Source organism: Salvia splendens, chromosome 9 (genome assembly GCF_004379255.2).
Source record: "Salvia splendens isolate huo1 chromosome 9, SspV2, whole genome shotgun sequence".
NCBI classification, from domain to species: Eukaryota; Viridiplantae; Streptophyta; class Magnoliopsida; order Lamiales; family Lamiaceae; genus Salvia; species Salvia splendens.
In genome coordinates, this window is record NC_056040.1 from 11208794 (window position 1) to 11226968 (window position 18175).

Below are 18175 nucleotides of genomic sequence, written 5' to 3' on the forward strand. Positions count from 1 at the left end.
TCCACTTTTAGGCCCAATAAACATTTGAGTCGGGTCAATTTTGGGAAAGTCTAAATTGGCTGAAAAGTTTAAAAATAAGACCAACCAATGTCGTTAGAGAGAACGAAGAATTCTATCCCTTCCATTTCCCACAAAAATCCAATCTTTCTTTCGCAAACATGGCTACTGCAACAATGGCTGCCATCTTTTCTTTCCGCCACACGCCCCTTGCTCCGCGCAGCGCAAAAGTCCCATCTACACCGTTAATCAAGAAACGCGCCTTGTCCCTTAATCTCAGTTCCTCCTGCTCCATTTGCGGCCTCCGCCCCCTCGTTCTCACCAAAATTGTCAATACCTCCACCGCAGTTCGAAGAATTCCACAACCTCTCACGGTGGTGTGCGCGAAAGGCTATAAAATGAAGACCCACAAGGTAAATTTTTTGCCCATTGCGTGGCCTTCAGGAAAAAAATGATCTTGACGTCGTTTGAATTTTGGGAATGTTAGGCTTCGGCTAAGCGGTTTCGCGTGACAGGGAGCGGGAAGATAATGAGGAGGCGAGCAGGGAAGCAGCATTTGCTTAGGAAGAAGAATACCAAGAGGAGATTGAGACTCTCTAAATCGGTTAGTGGTTTTTTATATACTTCCTAATTTTCTTGCTGTAGATTGATTTGTGCAGTTTTTATGTAAGCATTGTTGTGGTAGTAGCTGAAATTGTCTCTAGCAAATGTAGGTTTGGATAGAGTTGGTTTGTGATTTAGATGATTGGGTTTCAAGAAGCAGAATTGTGGGTTTGAAATAGCTTCTTTTGTGTTTCTTTGAGGTTTATGTTGTTGAATTGGGATTTTGGCTTTGACATGGTCTACTAGCAAGGAAAAATGGGCGTGGAAAGTTTTCTGTTTAGAATTTGTATATTGACATGTGATTTCATTAAATAAGGTCTGTTCTGTAGAGTTATCTTTGTTGGTTTGAAACTGATTAAGTAGGGAACGAAGAAAAGCATGTCTAGATTAAGATTGTTCAATTAGTCTCTCATCCCCGACTCTCTGTATTATCAACATGTTATACCTGCACAAGATAACATCATTGAAGCATCTGTGACAAGTAGTAGTGATTTGTGCATTTAGAATAGGGGATCGGACACTGTTTGCATTTGGAGAATGATTGACCAAGAAGGGGCAGGATGAATTGGTTGCTATGATTTGTTGAATGGTTCTATCACATTTGATTGAAAGGGGCTTATAATTGTTCAAGATTGTCATAAACTAGTTGTGATTGTGGGAGATTATAGAGCTTGATGCAGAGTTACTGCAGGAGAAAAAGTAGTTGAATAGGAATGAGTGTCTAAGTTTCCTCTGAAATTTGTGAAATGTCCAGTGCCACTATTTTCGTCATGAACTATATGCACGGTCAGTAAATCACGTGTTGCTACGTACAAGTCAATAAGTATTCTTTATCTCTGCAGAGTACAACTTAGTGCCTACTTTGTAAAAGGAATGCAAAACTAAAGTGTTGGTATTCTCTTCGAGTAGATTGAAGGGCTCTAGTCCTAGCTCCATTGTCCTAAACTATTATAGAATCATATATCTCATTTTAGCTCTAGCACACTGCACGTTGCTTGTTACCATTTGGTTATGTTGGTTTGTGATCAAACGCGTTAGCTGATTCGGGCTCTGCAATGAAGTTTCTAGAATCATATATCTCATTATACGTTGCATTTAGTTGGCTTAATTCACCGGTACCTATGCTCTAATGAACAACTATTTGCTTCTTTTTACAGATCCAAGTTGATCGCAGCGACTACGACAACGTGATAGGAGCCTTGCCGTATTTGAAAGTAAACCGAGCCAACTGAAGCTGATGGATATTGTCACTTGCAGAGAGCTTCTTGTGTCGGTGCACTCTTCAAAGTAGCCTTCGCCTTTTGCCAATTGAAAATATTTCTGCATCATTTGTAAATTTGTTAAGAGCATCACTTTTTAGCTTTTATTGTTTGCTGAGACTATAGTTTTTTTGTGGAATGACAGGAGATGTAATAAAATGAATCAAGATTAAATCATCATCATAACGAGTACCATAAAGAGATGTAAAAGATAAAAATTTATAAGTTATTGACAAGAGTTGCAAAGTCTATATACAAAAAAGATTGGATTTTAATTGTTAGAGAAGGGACCCAGCCATACTCTCACTAAACTTCCGAAATATTTACACTTGGTCTCTTCCATCACATCTTTCTGCAACAAGATCAGGAAAGAGGACGGCTTCGGGTAGCATGGCTATAGTCACTATAAAATATTCACACCCAACGGGAAGACCGTAGGGATTGGGAATCGAACCTTGATCAACAATCGACTGGTTGCCTCCACTCTCGGAGGAGGCCGGTGTATCATTACTATCATCAGCTTGCTCTAGGGTTGGCGGAGGAGGCTTCACCACCCGTCGTTCAATATGAACCACCTGCCCTATAATGTAACTCTGATTTTGGGAAGCATTTTCAGTAAATAACGCGACAGATTCAACTGAAAGAAAATAGTAAGGGCAGCTATGGTTGACAGCCTCATAGTGCCCGGAGGAGTTGAGGACGAAAGCAGCGAGCTTGTGGATTTCTAAACGACCTAAACAAATCTTTTCTTTGTTCGCCTGTGACAAGAATATTGATGTCTAGATAAAATGACTGAGTAATGAAATGATGGGGAGAAATGGAGCATAGAATAGCTACCTGCTTTTCCAAATTAAGCTTCACATAGAGTGTGTTAACCAACTCTTTTTTCTCTTCTAGCTCTTTCTTAAGCTGCTTATTTGCAGCTTCAGCTTTCGAGGATCTTTCTAGGAATTCTGCACGCTGGCTTGACAATAGACCAACCTTAACGGCAAGTGTTTGAATGCATTCGCAGAACTCAGAAGCACTATCATCACCGGCCTCACTCGGAGAACTGAGAATATACAAATAGTGATTATGGCTTGTTAGAATCAAAAGTCAAGAGCTCCATGGAAGGAGAGAAATTCAAAGTAGTATGTTAAAAGTTGTGTGCTTGTTTATGCTGAAAGAAAGAACTGTAAGGATTCATGTAAGGACGTCCATGGGGTGTGGATGGCCTAAAAGTAACAATTATCGTGAAGAAAAGTGATGATTATCGTGAAGAATAGCGCAATTTATGCTTTCAATCTTGGATTAGAAAGTGACAATTATACTGAAGGGGTGTGATAATGTCATATCTGTCTGCATAGTAAGGATGTCTTAATAGGTGTCAGGAGTCCACCGCAAAAAGAATACTAACCTTGATAAATACTGCGATAGAGCATGTAAAGAGTCGGCTAATGCAGCCACCTCGATTGATGAAATGCAGTTTCTCAGTCTTGCAAAGCGACCACACATTTTGACAACAGTTAAACGCAATGCATTATAGTCTGAGGTTCTGCGATTAACTGCACAAAGATGTGTTTGAGCTTCCTCCCTCGCTTCATGCAAGCAATTCTCCAAATGAGCACAGTTCATCTGCAATACAAGCACAGCATTTTTATGTGTCTGATTAACGAAAGTGAAGTGCACACATTAGGCAAAGATGAAGAAAATAACTAGTCACACAGCCTTGCACAAAGCCCATAAAATGAAGGCTCGCACTTTCAAGTTAGTAATGTACCTGAGATTCATCTAGTAGCTTCTGATTGGCGTCCAAATCACCCCTGAGTCTGGAAATTTCATCAGTTGATGCTTGAATCTTGGCTTTCGCATCGTCTAATTGGCTTGATTTATCTGCTAGCGCATTTTGCAGCTCTGCCAAAAGTCCACCATTTCTTTTACCATCTAAATCTGGCGTAATCAGCTGAGACATACAGACAGCCATATTACTTGAAGTGATGTTCGTCTCAGCATCTGACTGTGGTGCTGCCATCTTATCTTTATCGCAGAGATGCCCTTTTTCAAGGTGTGGATCTAGCATCAATGAATCCAGCTGAGAATTCAGCATACTAGAGGAATCAGTAATTTTTTCATCCGATCCTTCTTGTGACTTGTCAACGTGCTCATTTAAAATCCCAGATTTTGAAGTTCTAGATGCACACAACACCTCCTCCACTACTCGGTGTATGTGAACGGATTCAGACCCCGATACCTCTGGCTTGTTATCATCAGTCTTTGTAGTTGAAACTGTCAAACTAGGCTCATCATCCCCTTGCATATGCTGATTAGAGAGCCTCTGCTCCAATTCTTGAATCCGTTTCTCATAGGATTCACACTGCTTCTGCTTTGCCTTCAGCATCAATTGGAGGTGTTTTCCGTATTCATCTTTCAGATTTAATGCTTCGGAAGTCTTTTCTGCCACGTTTTTCAGTAAATTATCTTGTTTACTTTCATCGAGTGATTCATAATCAAGCTCCACACTCATGGAACAAATTAGGGCAACTTTCGAAGCAAGTTCAGCTTTCAGCATTGCATTCTCAATTTCCATCTTGCTAGTGCCTGCAATCCCAACCAATTCCAACTCATCGAGCACTTCCCCATAATCATACTTCTCAAGGTGGCCCGGTACCCCTTCTGCTTCAACTGCTCGATAACTATTGTCAGACATGGACAACGAGCTTTTGAGAGTCCCATGCTTCTCACTCTTTGAGAAGAGCCCTAGCAAGGACTCAGGAGCATAGCGCTCTAAATATACAAGGTCTATGTCAAGCAAATTAGAGTCGAAAGGAGCCACATTTATGTCACAAGTACCTGGGGTGTCATACAATCCCATAGATGCTAAAATATCTCGAGGGATAAAAGTAGAATGCACTCTAAGGAACTCCTCACGTCTCCTAACCTCAGTATTCCTCCCCATAGCAAGTTTTTCAGCCAACTGACCCGCCTTGCTCATATAGATTTTTATAGCTTCTTTTCTCCTCACGACTTCAGCAAGACACGCTCTGTACGCAGGAACAATTCCACGAACAACTTTTAATTGCTTAAACTGTTCGTCTTGACGCTTTAAAGCCTCACGGAACAAAGAAAACTTGTAACGTATGTCCTTAATCTTGTACTGGCTGTAAGCAATTTTTTGCAAAAAACTGTGCACAAAGATATTCATCTCATTCTTTTTATCCCTGCAGAAATCGAGCAAACTGGAAATTGCACCCTCGCATGCCTGCATCCTCGGAAGATGATTTTGGTCGTGGCTATCATACATTGGCCCAAGTGCTGAGACTGCATCATGAGGACGCAGTGAAGACGACATCTGACAGGAAAGACAGTCCTCCACGAGCTTCTTCACAGTATTCACATCTTCACTGCATTAAGAGAGATTTTTGTGTTCATTAAATAGTCCCCTCTTCAAGAAACTGCCATAACAAAGAAATTACATAGAAGCAGAAAAATAAAATAAATGATAAAGATGATGCTGTCTATGGATGCCATGCAGAATCCACAACGTGTTTCGAATATTGAGAAAAATTGCACGTGTCATCCAGTGGACTAAGTAAGTTTCTATGTTTTTCAGATTTGACAATTCCAAAACAAAAGGAGTTCTGAAGGCATCTCGACAGTTTCAAAAGGCTGGGGCGTTAAATGCATATTACCAATTTCGTCAATACTTGCCCATTATGATAAAAAAAACAATACTAATAATAATAATGGTGATAATACCTCATTAGTTAACATGTACTTGTTTCACAATTCATATTATACGGTTACCCCAACCCCAAACTAGACCCAATGTATTTTTATGTTGTCACATACATAGATAGCAAATATGCATGTCAACTGTCAAGCCAATCAAATATACTTATAATACTAAATGGATATAAATTTCACTTACAATAAGTCTTATAATAGAAAATTAATCGGGACCTATGGACATCACGCAACTTCCACTCACCGAAATCGTTTACTGACTGACCCTCTTCATACTGTATGAGTTTAAGTATTACATCCATTATATAGAACACTTGATTTGAAGTTCAGCCAGGAAAAAAAAGGCATATGGTTTGTTGAGTAATAAAAATTAGCTTATGCCTAAATCGAAGAACCATCTCTTGAATTTCCTTGTTAACCAGCTAAACGCATATTTCACACCTCAATCACTAATTTCTGTTTCCTCCTCACTTTTGTCTTGTATTTTTGCATTTCAAGCATTCAATTCTTTTACTGAATTGGAAAACTAAAGGGTTGAATGAGACAAGATGGCGCTTGAAAACAAAGATCTTTGTGGTTACAGCCACTTTCTACTTTTGCATACGCTAGAGAGAAACTAGAAAAATAACCAGAAATGTTGTCATCCTAAACGACAAAACAGCCGTAACAACAAGTTTGGTCCGGCTATCCAGGTGATTCTCAGTCATAAAAGACTTACGGAAATGGTGTCAAGAAAACCTAATCTGGACCATGTTACCTAACGCAGTGTATTTATTACCCAGAGATACGTTATAATGACTCATACATAAAAGGAATATAAAGATGTGAGCATCATTATCAACCATATAATCAAACTTAATACATGCAAGATTGGGCAACGGGAGAAGAAAGAAGCGGACCTTAACGTCTGCATTATGCTCTTCAGCTCAGCGATAATCGGTTGGCCACCTCTTATAGATGACTCCAAGTCTTTGATAAGAAACGAAGCTTTGTCAGATAATATATGTTCTGCATTGTTCCTAAGCTCTCCATATTCAAGTTTAAACTCCGAAACCTTATTCTGGAACTGCTTGTGCAAACTGCTGCAATCCTTCCATGTCTTCTGCAAGTTTTCTTCCTTCACAAAATCCAGCAAGCACTTGCAATTAGCAGTCTGTAAGGCCGGCAGAACTCTTATAGATCTCAGTTTCTCCGTATCCCTCGCGAACGTGGCTAGAAGGTTGGTATGAAAACAGTGCTGCTGCGAATAGGATTTCATAAAATCAACGTAGTTTTGATCGATCCTCTTATAGTAATTATCCAAATTACCACTAGCAATCGCCAAGGCCTTCTCTTGCACCGTCAGCTCTTCCAAAAGCCTCTCACACATCTCAATTTTTGCTTGAGTACGACTATAAATCGCATGTCCATGGTCAAAATGATATCTGAACTGCCTCTCATACGAAGGCAAGGCCTTGAGAGCAGGATCAGAAGCATCATCCAGAGCAAGAGAGTTTTGAGATGGAGATGGCAACGGGGGATCAGGAATATCAATGATCTCAACCTGCACGGGCTCAACATACGGTGACTGACTCCGCATCCTCATCCTATTAAACAGAAAAACTACCCTTTCATCAGATGGAAGCTTGTAAGCTGAGAGGGTTCTATGGGGTTCAAGCTTCGAGTCCAAGCACAGAAGAAGCTGATCACTGGCCGGTATACCACATGCTGATTCTAGGAAACTCTGCACTGCCTCAACTAGAGTGCATTCATCACACTCAATCTTACACGAGTGCCCATTCTCAGCAATGTTAACCACGAGCTTGCCCGTATGAGCAACAGCTTCTGAGACACTAGAACTCATTCTTAGATCAAATGAATCCACCACAACAACCCTCAAGATCAAACTACTCTTCAGCTAAAACTCAATTCCTCATACTAAAGTACTCAAGACCTAAAATCTAACAAGTATATTATCAGCAAAACCTTAACCAAAAACCCCAATTTCCCCGATTTCAACGCATGAGAACAAAATCACAAATATCACAAAAATCCCAATTTATCCGAATTTAAAACACATGAGATGGAAACTTCCCCAGATTGAACTGGGACTGAGAAGAAAACTCCAATCGGCACCGACTAACCGAAAACAGAAAAGAGCAGAGAATTCAAAGCGACCCACCTACCATGCCATCAGCAAACTTTATCCACAACTGCAATGCACCACCGCAATCAAGCAAACCACCAAAACTAGACCATCAAAATATAAGAAAAAGGAAAATCGCGAAAATAGGGCTAAGGTGCAAACCACTCAACCACCTTAAAAACATGAACTTGGCGCAAGTAAACGACAAGAGCGAGATACTTATGTCAAAGCAGACGCGAATTTAATCCGTAAAATGCAAGAAAAAAAACTTCAACACGAAACCCATGCAGTTTTTATTCTTTCCTCTTGCGTCTGCGTCGATACATTTATATGCGCATACCTATTCCTCTATCTCTCCACCTCTCGCAATGGCGCGGAGAATCGTCTCTGTGATCAATGATTGATTGATTGCAGTGTTGCAATTCTCTTCTCTTTTCCTTTTCACATATATTCTTTGTTTTTTTCTTTCAGCACTTCCCTTTTATTGTGGAGAAATCAGAGAGATCGCAGCTGCGAGCAACCGAATAAGTTGGGATTTGAGTCTTTGCAGCAGATGCTGTTGATGTTTATGAATCTTCCAAGATATATTTGAATCAGGTGGAAACTAGGATTGTCGATGACTTGTTTGATTATATAAATGTTTAATGTAAAATTGCAATTGATTTAGTTAATCACAACTTAGGCTTATCTGCGTCATTTTTAATTATGATCATTATTTAATGACTGGCTGGTTAATCCGACTTTGCCTCACTCCATTATTTTATCGAATTTGACAAAAGATTTATAGTATTATGACTGAAATAATATTTTCATATCAATTAGTTCTAATAGTAATTTTTCCCTATACTATTTGAATCATGTGTTAAAAGGTTGAATTGTATTTGTCACACGGTGATTATGTAAATAGAAATATTAAAGCACACAGAAGGAGAAATATAGGATATGACCCTTCAACAATTTTGGCATACGGTGATGAAATAAAAACTAAATAGAATACAAATAGATCGAATCAATTGGAGTATATATCTAGATGTATATTACTTTTTAAAAAAATTGGATTTTTGTTATTTGGAACAAAATAGATACAACCACGTGTTCGAATTTGAGAGCCAATGATAAATATTGGCTCAATCTTACAATATGAATGTGAACAAAATATTAAGTAGTCTAGAATAGATAGATTTTGTTGTGCTTAAAAAGGAGTATGATGTGGAGTGTGGACCCTTCACAAATAATTCTCTTTATCATAAAAAATTGCAATTAACGGGCTAGGCGCATTATTTATTGATCAATTGTCGGTTTTATTTTTTAACATTGTCTGTCATCTAATTTGTGAATTAATTGCAAAGTGAATTTTAAAATATTATAATTTCATAAAAATCTCTCTAATTGTTATAATTACAACATTCTTAAACTTTTTGAAAGTTATGCCAACAAACATATATACATATGTTTTCCATCAACACGCCGAGCCAAACATAAAATACATACTCTCATTAAGCACGAAAATTTGGTGAACTTTACTCATACTATTTTTATTGGGAATTATATTATAGTACAAACGGTTTAATTATGTGGTGTAATTAGATAGATAATTAGTTGGTACCACAATACGTGTAGACGTGTAATAACATAGAATATACAAACTCACAAATTTTACCTCTAAATAAAAATACTCTTCTGTCCACCATTTCAAGAGTCATTTTAATTCGGTACAAGTTTTAAGAAATTATTTAGCTTTGTGAAGGAAAGGAAAAAGGAGAAAGTGAGTAGAATGTGAGACCATTTAAAGTATTAATTTTTATTGGACAATTAGTTTAAAAAGTTGGTGAAATATAAGATTTGCATACTAAAAATAAAATAAAGTAAATAGTTGTATGAAGAAACTAAAATAGCAAAAGTGCTCTCTAAATGGACCACAGAAAAAGCAAAATTAGGACAGCCTCAACATTACTCAACAAAAGCAAAATTCAAGGAGGTGCACGGCAGCCTCTGCCGACATCACACACCACTGCCACTCATCTTTATTAGGACACTCAAAAAAGTGAAAAACACTTTCTTCCCCAATTCCATCGCAGAAAGATGCCATCTTTGAGATGGGTTTTCCACATTTTCGTCGTGATATCTATTGTACAGCTCCAGTCTTTGAGCTGCAACAGCAGCAGCTTCTCGTTTAATCAGCAGCAGTTGGACAAGGTGTGGAAGCTCCCCGGCCAGAATTTCAACGTTAGCTTCGCGCACTACGCTGGCTACATCAATGTCAACCAAGAATTTTGAAGGGAGCTTTTCTATTGGTTCTTTGAGGCCGTGGACGACCCTTCTTCCAAACCCCTCGCTCTCTGGCTCAATGGAGGTCGTTATGATGTGGTTAAGAAGAGAATGCGAATATATCTGATTTTCTCATATGATTTTTCTGTACATTTTCATCTTCTTGATGTGGTTGTAAGTATGATCTTGCATTTGGAGTTCTATGTTGAATTTCTAGAGTTTCTTGATACTCCTACTAGTTTTTTATATTTAGGCTTAGGTAAATATGCAATTCTCTCTTCAGCTTGTGAGTGTTTGTTTCTGTAAATTGTGAGTAGCATTTCGGTGGATGTAGTGATGATCTATATTATGTGACTTGCATGCATTTATGTATGAATTTTGTGCTTATAAATATTTGTGTAATTGTTTTGAGCTGTATGTGACATTTAGGGCATGGGTATTCATCAATTGCCCTTGGGCTGGCTGAGGAAATTGGACCATTGCATATTGAGAAGTATGGGAAAACCCTTTATTTCAACCCTTATTCTTGGAATAAAGGTATTTCTTTATCATCATCTTCTAGTTTTTGTTTGGTTGCATAAACAGAAGCAGTCGAAGATTTTGTTTAGGCTGCATTTCGTCAGCTTTCCAAATACTTCTGAGGGCTTCGAAAATTTTTATACCCTTAACTTTGAGCTTGAGATATGGCAAAAGATTATACTCCATCAAGTTAGTCTTCATTTGGATTGTAGATGTCCACCAAAAAACTGGTCATTTTCATGATGCTTTCGATCTTTGCAGTTGCAAATATATTGTTTGTGGACTCTCCTGTCGGAGTTGGTTTTTCGTATTCAAACACTCCCTCTGATATAGTGAGCAATGGTGATAAAAGAACTGGTACAGTTTCTTCTTATATCTTCCATCACATCATATTCTGCATATTTGATTCAGCATTTTAATTGCAATTTCTGTTTTTGCAGCTGATGATATCCTAATATTTATGGAGAATTGGTTAGAACGTTTTCCACAGTACAAAGGAAGAGAGTTTTATCTCATAGGAGAGAGCTATGCCGGTAGGTTAATCAGGCTACACTTTCCTCTATTTCTAGTTGCAGTTTCTTATACCAGATGATGGGAATTACAAAGCAGAAATTTTTAAATGAGCACGAAATGTCAATATATGAATTCTTATATTTCACTTTATTGATTCAGGGCATTATATTCCTCAACTCACTCATGCTATTGTGAAGCACAACGAGAAACACGGAGTAGAAACTATCAATCTCAAGGGTTTCTTGGTATCCTCCTCCTGATATTTTAAAATGTTACGTGCTTGTGTGAAAACGGATAACCTTGAAATTGGCCTCTGCATTCTGGTTGGAAACGCTCTAACGGACGACTCTCATGACCATTTCAGAGCTTCTCAACTCATGTGGTCCGTTGGCATGATTTCGGACCAGACCTACAAGCAGCTGTACGTCAAATGTGCCTACGAGTCGTTCGTGCACAATTCAGAGGAATGCGAGAAAGTCCTTACGATCGCTGATCAGGAACTCGAGGACATCGATGAGTTCAGCATCTATACTCCTCCCTGTCCAACTACTTCCAGCAGATTAAGCCATCTTCGGAGAAGCAAGACTGTATGTGTTCACATCTTTTGCCTTTTCCTCTAATTTTATCATATTTGGATTATTAATAGTATTTATTTTCTTGAGCTATAGAAGGCCGGTCTTCTCAGAAGACCATACGATCCATGCACAGAGAATCATTCGGTTCAAGACGTTCTTCATGTTCGTGGCCAAAAGTCCCCTTGGAAGACTGACTAACAGGTATGCAAACTACTAGATTTTCCTTTTGATTTATTTAAGACAGATGTATTGTGATTGCAGTGAATTGGTGCATGAGAACTGGCAGGATTCATCTCTATCGGTATTGGATGTCTACGCTGAGCTCTTGAATTCGGGACTTCGTATCTGGATGTTCAGGTTTTTCCACACCTGGACAGTGGGCTACGATTCCGGTGACTTCAACCCGTTATAACATAGATGTTATGAAGCTTCGGACAGTTAGGCCGTGACGCGCTTGGTATGATGATGGCCAGGTCAGCTTTCTATCTTAACCTCACCACCCCCTCTGATTCTGATCAGTCAGTAATATTTGCTGTGTTTGGCAAACAGGTAGGCGGATGGACAGAAGAATACGATACGAGGGGCTGACATTCGTGGTAGTGAGAGGAGCCGGCCATGAAGTTCCACTGCATAAGCCGAAGCAAGCTCTGACACTATTCAAGTCGTTCCTATCAGGGAAGTCCATGCCGGAGATGGAGCTGGTGAGCGATATGTAGTTGGGACGTGCCTCCCTCCCTCGTCGAATACAATGCTAGGTTTCATGAGTAAACTTTCCAGTTTTTTGCCTTTTCTCCATATGATCTGCACAATCCTATCACTTATGCTTGCTTGATCACAAGATATTGAGAGAGAAGACATTCTTGTTTTTTGCCTACAAAAGAGCTATGCAGCTGCAACCAAAATCCAAACCACAAAAATCTAAAATCACAGCATATCTCAACGGCAAAAAGGTTAACTGTAACGTCGTCATGGAATAGTAATAACTTCGTCCCGTATTGGATCGAATCAATTATGAATCTAGAATCTAGATGCATATATATATCTACAATAAAAGAAAATTGGATTTTTATTATTTGGAACAAAAAAATATAGTACCACCCAATTATAAATTTTGGCTCAATCTAACGAAATGTACAAGGAATGTGACCAAAAGAATAAGTAGGCACCTAAATTAAATAGATTTTGGTTGTGCTTACAACTTACAAGAGTCTGATGTCGATTTTTTTTTTGTATATGGGAGTCTGATGTCGATTTTAACATTGCTTGTCATCTATGTTTTTCACCAACACATCGAGATTCGAGATAAACATAAAATACATACTCCAACTCATCAACTCATCAAGTGGTTATATTTTGGTGGATTTTACTCAGTCATTTTTTTGGGAATTAATATAATTACAAGCGGTTTAAATTATGTGGTGTATTTAACTCGTTTTTACCTGCATCAAATACTATTCAAAGTTCAAACAACATCCAATTTGAGCAGTAAATATTAAATTCCTAATCCCGACAAAAAAAATTTACACGTCTAGAATTGCCTCTATTGTGCTTGCAATTTCAGCGTTGACAATGTGCTCCTCAGTCCGCCTTCAACCATCGTTAATAGCATCCACCACCGTGCTCTTGCCAGCGAGCACGGTTGTAGGCCCGACGCCACTATTCCTGCCTGCTCTCTGGCAAGAGCACAATACCCACAACTGTGCTCTTCCGCAAGGACGAGCACAATTCAATTAAACAAAAACATTTCCATACTATTAAAATTAATTAAAAAACCACAATAAATATTACAAATTACAAATAAAATAAAGTAGACATAATTAAAATCCTAAAAATTAAAAATTACATAATTAAAATACTAAAAATTAAAAATTACATAATTAAACTCCTAAAAATTAAAAATTACATAATTAAACTCCTACAAATTAAATATTATATAATTATTGGCTAATATTACCCGTGGAAGACTACTGATCCGGCGGCACTAACCCCAATTGTTTTTGGAGACCCAATATCATGGCCTCGTGCGTTTCAAGTTGCGTGGGGGTCATAGTTGACCTATCGGCCATATTGAGTTGGCCTAAGAGCATCCACAGCGAGTTGTTCGGGGGTGGAGGTGGCGCATAGGGAGCGGGTTCGGCACGACGGCGGTTGGCCGCCGCCTTATTCCTTCCTTGCGGTCGGCGTTGGGAACCGCTCGGTCCGGCGTCGGGGCTACCCAAGTTAGCTCCGGCGAGTTGGCTAGCCACTTCTTCGGAGCCGGCGTCGGATAGGGATACCGACCTTGACCGTTTGGAGGAGCCGCTACAGGAGGATGTTACGCCTCCCATATACTTCGGGTGTGTCCGCGTATCCTGTCAAACGTTGAGGTACTTGAACGACTTGCAGTTCATGGATTGGTAGGTGCTCAGCGCGGCAGTGATGATGTTGACCTCGCTCCGGCCGCTCCCGACATTCCGCTGTTCCTGGAGGAAATAGCCATTGAACTTGCCAATTTCATCGTTGGCTCGGCCGATGGCGTTGCGCACCATACTCTCGTTGCGCTCGATCGTTCCCGGCGGCCGGTTTTCATTGTACCGGCGAGCGACGCGCCACCAAAAGTGCTCGCCGGATTGGTTCGTGCCAACCACCGCATCTTCGGAGATTTCCAAGTACGCCTTGAACAATTTATCCATCTCCGCCGGAGTGTACGGTGTGCGGACACAACGAGTAGGAGGAGTCGGAGTTTGAGAGGGGGCGGTCGGCCTAGGCTCCGGTGTCCACCCGTATCGCCCTTCGGAGGCACCTTGATCTTCGATTGGGTATGGCCGGTAGCCACCCGGTTGTGAACCGAACCATTCGGGGTTCCAACCGTGAGAGCGCGGGTGGTCATCGCCTTGGCCGGACATTGTTATGTTGTAGGGTGGAAGAAAGATTGAGAATGGATAGGAGAGAATGAAGATGAGAATGGATATGGGAGAATGGATATGAGAATTGTGTAGTTTGATGTGAATTTTTGGGTGTGAAAGTGGGGGTATTTATAGATGAAAGTGTGTATTTTTGGGGGGAAAAAAATAAAAAAAATTAAAAAGTGGTAAAAAACGGTAATAAACGGATATATTTTTTTTGGGAAGTGAATTTTTTTTTAAAATTTTTAATCGATTTTTTTAATTAAAAACTGATTTTTAATATAAAAAAATATTCAAAGGCAACGGCTATGCCGTTGCCCAATCTCCGTTCGCCACGTGTCCTGCTCGCTGGCACGGCGCGAGCGCAGCGGCGGCGAGCCTCGTCCTTGCTAGAGGGCGCGAACGGACGTGGGGCCTTGCGCCACCGTTGTGCATGCTCTAACAACCTTACCATCAACATTAATTATCCCATTAAAAATAATACACATATGCACCGGAAATTTTCGCCAAAGGAAAAGATTTAATTTCAAATTTGAACTTGTTGGTTTTCTTTGATTACTGTGATACAAAGATACACTAACCGGACGTAATACATCTTAATAAAGATTGGAGAAATTAAACATAAATAAACTGAAACGAAAATACAAATCAGAACAATAAACTGTAGATGTAATTTGTAAGCCGAGTCGGGGAATCCTCTTTCCGCAAGACCAGATACGCCTCGATATTGCTCTCGGATTGGCGTGTCGTCCCCAAAGATAAAACGGCTTCGTTTTGTTCGTTGCAGCACCGCAGACGGTACAAGCTCCTGCGAACTGGATGATGGCGAGGGCAGAGCTTCGACGGAAGACTATGCAGAGAGAGGGAGAGAGCTATGCAAATGATATGCTTAGTTTGCTTGTGAAGTGGTGTAGAGAATGCAAGGGATGCATGCCTATTTATAGGCCAAGTCCAATGCATGTGGAGGTGGAGTCAAAGCAGCTATAAAGGCTAATTGTAACAGTCGGCGGTTACAAACGTTACAGATGTTACAAACGTCAATCATGGAACATGAACCTGGACAGATGTATCTAGACACCTCTCACGTAGTTGTTCATTCCAAAAATGTATCTGGACGACTCGATCAATGTGCACGCATTCTACGAAGTTTTCTTCGTATGCTCATTTGCCACATTATTTAATCTACGTTTCCAAAATAATATTAATTAATTATTTATTTAATTAATTACACATCTCCATATATCGTGACATACTTTAATACATTATTTCTCACTCGCCGGAATCGGCTTAGAGAAAATGATTATATCACAATCATCTACTTGGAGCGTAGATCAATTATAAATTATTTAATTATTTTTAAAATTAAATAATCTGCCACTTGTACGACCCAGTCCAATTGCGTTGACCGGACTACGATTCCAACAATCCCCACATGAGTGAAAATAGCCAAATGCAAATGCATGCAGACACAAGCTCAACCCTCAAGAGGTATGTAACCATAATGATAGGTAGTTGTTGACTTTGAACCATCCATAGTCAACACCATCGGATACACAGGCGGACTAGTAACGCGATGCTTTGAACTATTCCTCCACGGCCTGCACCAAAACAATGGTGTTAACACTTAACACATCAACCTCATTCGTTCTCACGTTTTGTGTCCATTGCGGCCTTGGACACCACTTTGGATTTGTAAGTGTATTATATGAAGCGGTCACACTTCACACTTACATAGGTGATTCCTAGTCGAGTATCTTGCCCTACTCGGTCTCCTTGAGAACTCAATCTCCTCGAGATCCTTAGGAATCATTAAAAGTCATAGACTTAGCCTCACCACTAGGCAAGTTTTTCAACACTCTATTGCTCTCTAGGGAATAGATATAGATGAGTGATGGGGATTGGTGTCCCTTGCACAGCGGGAGTCATGCATACACAAATAAATCATGCATACAGATCTATTTGACTGATTATGGGATTAATTAATCACATGTTAAATATTTAATTGCATACAAGAATGCACATAAATTCATGCTTAAGGAAATTAAACCCTAACTCATGAATTCTACGGTTTAGAATTACCGATCCGATTCTCCAAAGAATCGTAGATTGCTTGTGCCTTCTCCACGAACTCAACCACAAATCTTCTAATCTGTATCCCGAACTCAGATTATGACCTTTGGGTGGGAAAAGCTTGTCAGAATCGAAAAGGACTTGATTAGAAAGAAGACAAAACTTCAGTTCTGGGAAGAACTGAGAAAACCGTTCACTCCAGAGAAGGGAGAACGAAATTTACAATAAAAATCTCATTTAATCTCCTTTCTAATATCTTTTTATATAGAGTTATGATGGGTCATATTAGGGATCCATGGAGGTTGGACTTGGGCCAAACCTGTTGGACTTTTACTAATTAAATTGAGCCTCAATTTAATACAAGTCCAACAGAATATTATTATCATCCACTATAGTATAATAATATTGACTGTCCGTCCAATCCCAAATTACGAGTAATTCGGGTTTTACCTCTTTAATTTATTATTTCTCATGTTTAAGATATAAATATCCATTAATTAATTTAAGTGAGCTAATTGACTTTAATTAATTAATATATTTTTCCAAGAGTTATCTAGTTCAAAATCTTTATTTATTATTCTGGAATAAATTCCAACCGGCCGGGTTTCTGAATAATAAAACCTTTTTCGAACACCTCTTGAGGATATTATCAAACTGGACTCACCCAATACACGATTCATTGCAATAACAATACTAGCACCTCTAGACATTGATCACCACTACCCAAGATATCAGGATTCTTGGATTGCGAAAAATCCGCACCATTTGATAAATCAAAGTAGTGCATAATCAATATCGTATGCTCAATGTTATATCAACAATGATTAAGAAATAACAATCACCGAGACCTCGTCTTTCAGTAAATAGCAAGAAAGACTTATCTCAACTGTTAGATCCTTCAATGCTATACCACACCAGTGTCGTTTATTTCCTAAGGTAAGGAAACATACGGACTGACGTTGCAACCTTTCGCGATAGGTAGCCAAAGCCTATCTAGGTTGTGAAATTCTATTTCTCTTCTACAAAGAACCGACTGCATCACCTTTTGTGAATGTCGTTCACGACCAGTCTACTGTTGCAGAAGAATTAGACTTGTTTGCTTCTTATACATTTAAGTGTTTGAGAAACATCTTATAAATGCATAGCCAAACACCAATGCGATAAAATTACTTCTTCTCACCTTGGGTTAAAAGTGGATTGTAGAATTTATTGTATACAAGCAATTCTATCCGTGCAACATGCTCGAAATATGCTTTTCAGTATACAAATCCTAACAATGAGTGTTTTTGGTGTTCTGACCCTACTACCACGTCTTAGTACTGCATAACTTGGATCAGACCTTGCTCGCTTTCGCGATTCAGGTTCTTCATCCACTGATTTAGAACTATTGGCTTCATCTTCAATTCTTGTCTCATAATTGGTTGTGACCTCTTCTTTGTCTTTGCAAGGAAATGTATTTTCTAGAAATACGGCATTCCTTGACTCGATTGTTGTTCCTAGAGTCACAGTCGATATTTCAGACTTGTTAACAACAAATCGATATGCACTACTGTTAAGTGTATATCCAATGAAGATACAATCGACTATTTTAGGGCCAATTGTAACTTCTTTGGGCGGGGGAACCATTACCTTCGCCAA

At 39.3% G+C, this 18175-nt stretch overlaps 2 protein-coding genes and 1 pseudogene across 4 annotated transcripts; 2 read left to right on the forward strand and 1 right to left on the reverse strand.

Moving 5' to 3' along the window:
* The first annotated feature begins 83 nt into the window (after positions 1 to 83).
* Positions 84 to 2039, forward strand: LOC121748290 (50S ribosomal protein L35, chloroplastic-like). The gene is made up of 3 exons (XM_042142546.1): positions 84 to 410; positions 485 to 601; positions 1758 to 2039. Exons 1-3 carry the CDS (start codon positions 159 to 161, stop codon positions 1830 to 1832), a joined length of 444 nt encoding a protein of 147 aa, XP_041998480.1. The 5' UTR covers positions 84 to 158; the 3' UTR covers positions 1833 to 2039.
* A 23-nt stretch (positions 2040 to 2062) lies between these two features.
* On the reverse strand, positions 2063 to 8406 carry LOC121748289 (autophagy-related protein 11-like). 3 transcript variants are annotated; one of them, XM_042142545.1, is made up of 6 exons: positions 8048 to 8403; positions 6482 to 7168; positions 3619 to 5239; positions 3256 to 3473; positions 2697 to 2910; positions 2063 to 2617 (listed from the first exon to the last, which is right to left on the reverse strand). In XM_042142545.1, exons 2-6 carry the CDS (start codon positions 7165 to 7167, stop codon positions 2183 to 2185), a joined length of 3174 nt encoding a protein of 1057 aa, XP_041998479.1. In that variant the 5' UTR covers position 7168; positions 8048 to 8403; the 3' UTR covers positions 2063 to 2182. The 3 variants fall into 3 exon arrangements, with proteins under 3 accessions (XP_041998479.1, XP_041998478.1, XP_041998477.1); XM_042142544.1 differs by having other exon boundaries at positions 7744 to 8403; XM_042142543.1 differs by having other exon boundaries at positions 6482 to 8406.
* A 1249-nt stretch (positions 8407 to 9655) lies between these two features.
* Positions 9656 to 12461, forward strand: LOC121749596 (annotated as a pseudogene).
* The last annotated feature ends 5714 nt before the right edge of the window (positions 12462 to 18175 follow it).